Consider the following 4,556-nt stretch of genomic DNA (forward strand, 5'->3'; position numbering starts at 1 on the left):
ATTACCTCATCCAACAGAAACTCGCGGAAGAAGTTCCCTTTCTCCGAAAGCAGAAACGACAAAGCGACTCTCGTTTGAGCTGGCTGGTCCGGTTGGGATGCACTAGCTGGAAACATAGGACCCAAACTGCTTGTCTTACTTTGCATAAGAGCTAGCTCCGCCATGCCTCCCTTCATATCTTCCCCTCCTCCACTTTTGGCTGCTGTAATAAATGTCTCAAAGGCTTGCATCACATCGATGAATCTTTCAGCATCAAAAACGCCAGTTTTCCCATAGATTGTGTACCGCAAAGCCTCCCTCAGGCGAGGAGATTCATCCGTCAGGAGCCGCTACAAATTTTGAGGTTATCATATGAAGACGTTAACCATCAGTATTTTGTAAGATTAATTTAAAAGACAGTGAATGATGGACTGGGCAAAGAAAACTTCTCCTCTAATTACTGAAGAACACTAATACTAATATACCTGAGCAATATAAGGATAAGCCTCGTCCACAATAGCAAATTCAGGATTCCCCACAAGAGCTATACCTTCTAGCACACCAATCGCCCTAATTATTAACGCAAAATAAGGGGGAATTCTGAAAGGATAGTCAAAAGTGATCTGTGCCAAATCTGCTGCCAACTCTTGAAAGTTGATGTTTTTGGCTCCACCACCTTCGAGCGCCTGATCAAAAACCTTGGCCAGGACAGGTAATATAGGTGCCAGATTGACCCCATCAGGGATGAAACCAAGCTTGACAAAATCTTTGACTATGGCATCATAATCTCGGTGAATTAAGTGTGCAATGGCTTCAATCATTCCGTACTTCTGATCATCGGTCAACTTGGTAACAAGACCTGTCAGTAAACAGACAAGGATATGATGTCAACAATTTTCTTCTTTTCTCATATCAAATTAAATGTAACTGGGATATCCAAAGAGTACTTTTCACTAAACGTAATAATTGGAACTAGAACCGTTACCAAAATCGAGGATGGCTAGCTTTCCATCTGGGGTACGAATCATATTTCCAGGATGAGGGTCAGCATGGAAAAACCCAGTATCAAGCAACTGAAGCACAAAACAGTCAAGTGTTAAAAAGAATATACATGCTCATCATCTTGTTTTTAGAACAGGAAAAAGAGTGTGATCAGAATGACCAGAAAATAGAACATAAAAGCCAACACAGACTTTTGATATGATAAGGTATTTTGGTGTCGAAAGCTGCTGCTTATTTTTTACATGCTCAAATCATTCTACTCACTAGATGGCTAGGAATTATCGGTTAAAAACATTGAATAGCCATGCAATGTAAGATAGAAAATGATAAATAACAACCCCAAGAAATTATCTATCTCAGGAGGTATTAGTATATGCATGCCAAGATTTATGTTGCTTAGTATGATTGCAGAAGAAGTTGAACCAAGAAGAAATTTCAATGAACGCAATTAACCTAAGACCACATATCTTATGCTCCTCAACAAGTAAAGCATTACCTGCTTTAGGTAACAAATAACACCAACATTCACAAGTTCGCCAACGTCACTCTCAATACTTTGTGACAGTTTCTCTCCATCAACCCATTGTGTTGTAAGAACCTTCCTTGACGTGTACTTTTGGTAGGTTTTAGGCACAACAACCTGGAAAAAATAATTGCAGTATTAAGAACCATTCCACAGATGTAAATCCACATAGATACATGTCAAATACAAATTTTATGATCAGACGCCTCATATATAGACAACAAACTGAAGTTATGAAGCGTACTTGTGGAAGATCTTTCTTCATCATTTCTGCAAAATATGTTCCATTCTCTCCCTCGTTAACATAATCCAGCTCTTCAAAAAAGCGAGCAGCCCATTCATCAACCAGTCCAACAACATCTACTGACACCTGCACAAAATATCCGGGAAGAACAAGAAAATTGAATGTTATTGAGGTGAAAGAGAACAATCACAGAAGTGCATAAGCTGAGCTGTCAGACAAAACCTTGCCTGAGGGAACTTCCGCAGAAATAGACCCAAATTCCGTATCACAAACAAGTCGACAGTAACCGTCTCAAGAACAAAAGGCCTCTGTACTTTCACCGCCACTAGATCCCCAGTTTCCTTTAATCGTCCCTTATACACTTGTCCTAGGGATGCTGCAAAACCAGAAGAAGAATAAATCATTTGTCATAAAAAAAAAATCTACTGAAATGATTAGGCCAGCATATTAACTGATGGTCGGGATTTACCAGCAGCGATTGGAGAAGGAGAGAGCTCAGAATAAATATCGAACCATGGTTTCCCAAGCTCCTCCTCGATTAGAGCCATTGCTACATCATCAGGATATGAAGGGACCTTCACACATAAGCAAAAACTAGCAACATTTAGTTCTGCTAAGGCATAAAACTCGAACGGTAGAAATCAACACTATATGGAAATGGATAAACTGACGACAGAATTGCTGCATTATACCTTATCACATAGCTTTTGTAGCTCTGTCATTGCAGCGGGTGACAATATATCTGGTCGAATACTCAAAGCTTGCCCAAGTTTAATGTACGCTGGACCCAGGGAAGTTACAATTTCCCTCAATTCAATTGCCCTAGCAACCTCATTCTGAAAATGATGGCAGATGAAAAGTGAGACTCAAACTGCAAATAAATTAATTGCAAGCCACAACTAAACATTCTGCTCTAGCTTCCCAATCCCGTCTATCATCTACGATTTAAGAAAGCCAAAAAATATCACCTCTTTGACTTTCTTGTTTATTATATCCCCAGCGATACGTGAAAGAAACCCTCCAGCAACCGAAAGCAACTGAATAATTCGAGATGCAACAGCACGAGGACGTTTTCCCCAATACGCAGAGATGGTAGCCGGGTCATATACCAGAGGTAAGAACTCACTGCTCTCACCAGTCTACGAAACCCCAACAAAAGAAGAAATCAAAACATTAAACAATGCTAAATCCAATATCTAGTAAAATCCAAAAAGAGTTGGTTGTTGTTGTTGTTAGTGTTACCTCAACAAGCCTAAGCTGAATATTATCATCAGCAAAAACAGAATCCTTCAAGTTCTGACCACGAAGACCTCTCATCAACACAGATAACTGTTCATCTTCTTCCATCTGAGCTCTCACTCTTTTAATCTCTTTCGATACATCGCTAACTCTCTGTAACATTTTGTCGCCACAAATCAAAATTCGAATAACGAAATCGGCATGGGAGGATATGAATTTCACGGATTATAAGAAGTCGAATCGTACCGTGGAAACATTGTTGTTGACTCCTTTTGAGGGAGACGATGAAGATGAAGAAGAAGAGGAAGATCCGTTAACGGTGGTGGACTTGGGTTGAGTAGTAGTCTGTGTAGGTTTGGGATCAGTAGCGACGGCTAGAATCCGGCGAGAGCGTTTGTTAGTACGGGGAGGGATAGCGGAGATGAAGGAGCGGCGTGAGGAGACGGAGAATCGAATTGGTTGTGGCCCGCAGTAGACGAGACGTGGCACTGCTGCTGCTTCCATCGATCGATTGGAGATTTGTGGTGGTTGATGAAGAAGAAGCAAGCAGTGGTGCTTTACGGCTCTAAGTGGAAGAAGCGGAGTGTTTTTGTTGGGGTATTTCACCGGAAGGTAACGGCAATGGAGGGACCACGTGGCGCAACCGAGTTCATATGTAATTTTCTGATTATTTGTTTCCATTTAAAAATGTTTATTACGGCTTACAGATTCCTCGGTTGTGTGTAAAACGATGAGATTGTGACATCATTTGTTCGAAATTGGGAAAAATGAAAAATATGGGCGAGAGAGATTCGAACTAGTGACCTCAAGGTGTTACTTAGAAAAGCTTATAAAACCTACGCGCTATTGAACTGTCTATCAATTGGTCCCTTACTCCTCACCGTAGCGATGTGAATATCTGATACGGACCGTCCATACGAACATTCTCTTTTTTTTTTTTTTTTTTTTTTTTTGNTTTTTTCTTTGGTGTCCAAACTGGGTTTCACACAATGAACTTGTTTGAAGGGGGAAACAAATTCAATAAAACTATCTCTTTAAAAAATCGGATCAAAACTAACAAGCAAAAGGGAATTGAACTTTTTTGGAAAAGAAGTTAGGGTTTTACTCAAGAACAATGAAGAATTAGGGTTTTTTTTGTATTAATTGCTGGGATCCCTTACAAAAAGGGGAATCCACGTTATTTATATGCTTTCTTAGATTACAAAATATGTCTACTTTCCTAATAGAACGAATTGTCATTAGGAAAGTTTCTTCTTTTCTTCAGGTCGGTCATGAGGTGATCTGTGAAGTCGGCTTCACATTCTTGGACTGGGCCTGCATGATCTTATTTGACCCTACTTTAAGGGCCGAATTTAACTCAATGTTGAATTCCCGGGTTTAGTCTACCGGTTCGATTTATGGTTTAGACCGGTATGTTGCGGGTGCCAATTCCCGCACCAACATGTGGGATATGAATTAATTCAGTAAAATCCGCACGGATATGACTGTGGTTAAATATTTTAATGAATGATGTATGTCCAATTGATTGTTTACAAGATGCTTGCAACGATTTTTCTTTAAAGTTTGTTT

The 4,556-nt window shown here is 39.9% G+C and overlaps 1 protein-coding gene across 1 annotated transcript in view; it reads right to left on the bottom strand.

Moving 5' to 3' along the window:
* Positions 1–3,583, bottom strand: part of LOC104789047 (uncharacterized protein sll0005-like) — a 5,665-nt gene extending 2,082 nt beyond the window's left edge. The window contains exons 1-11 of the mRNA XM_010514802.2: positions 3,234–3,583; positions 2,991–3,140; positions 2,717–2,887; positions 2,441–2,584; positions 2,218–2,323; positions 1,976–2,124; positions 1,749–1,874; positions 1,478–1,621; positions 965–1,052; positions 465–838; positions 6–329 (exon numbers count right to left, since the gene is read on the bottom strand). Coding sequence (XP_010513104.1) covers positions 6–329; positions 465–838; positions 965–1,052; positions 1,478–1,621; positions 1,749–1,874; positions 1,976–2,124; positions 2,218–2,323; positions 2,441–2,584; positions 2,717–2,887; positions 2,991–3,140; positions 3,234–3,491 — 2,034 coding nt within the window. The 5' untranslated portion in view covers positions 3,492–3,583. The remainder of the gene's footprint in view (positions 1–5; positions 330–464; positions 839–964; positions 1,053–1,477; positions 1,622–1,748; positions 1,875–1,975; positions 2,125–2,217; positions 2,324–2,440; positions 2,585–2,716; positions 2,888–2,990; positions 3,141–3,233) is intronic.

The sequence above is a fragment of the Camelina sativa genome, chromosome 1 (assembly GCF_000633955.1).
Source record: "Camelina sativa cultivar DH55 chromosome 1, Cs, whole genome shotgun sequence".
NCBI lineage: Eukaryota > Viridiplantae > Streptophyta > Magnoliopsida > Brassicales > Brassicaceae > Camelina > Camelina sativa.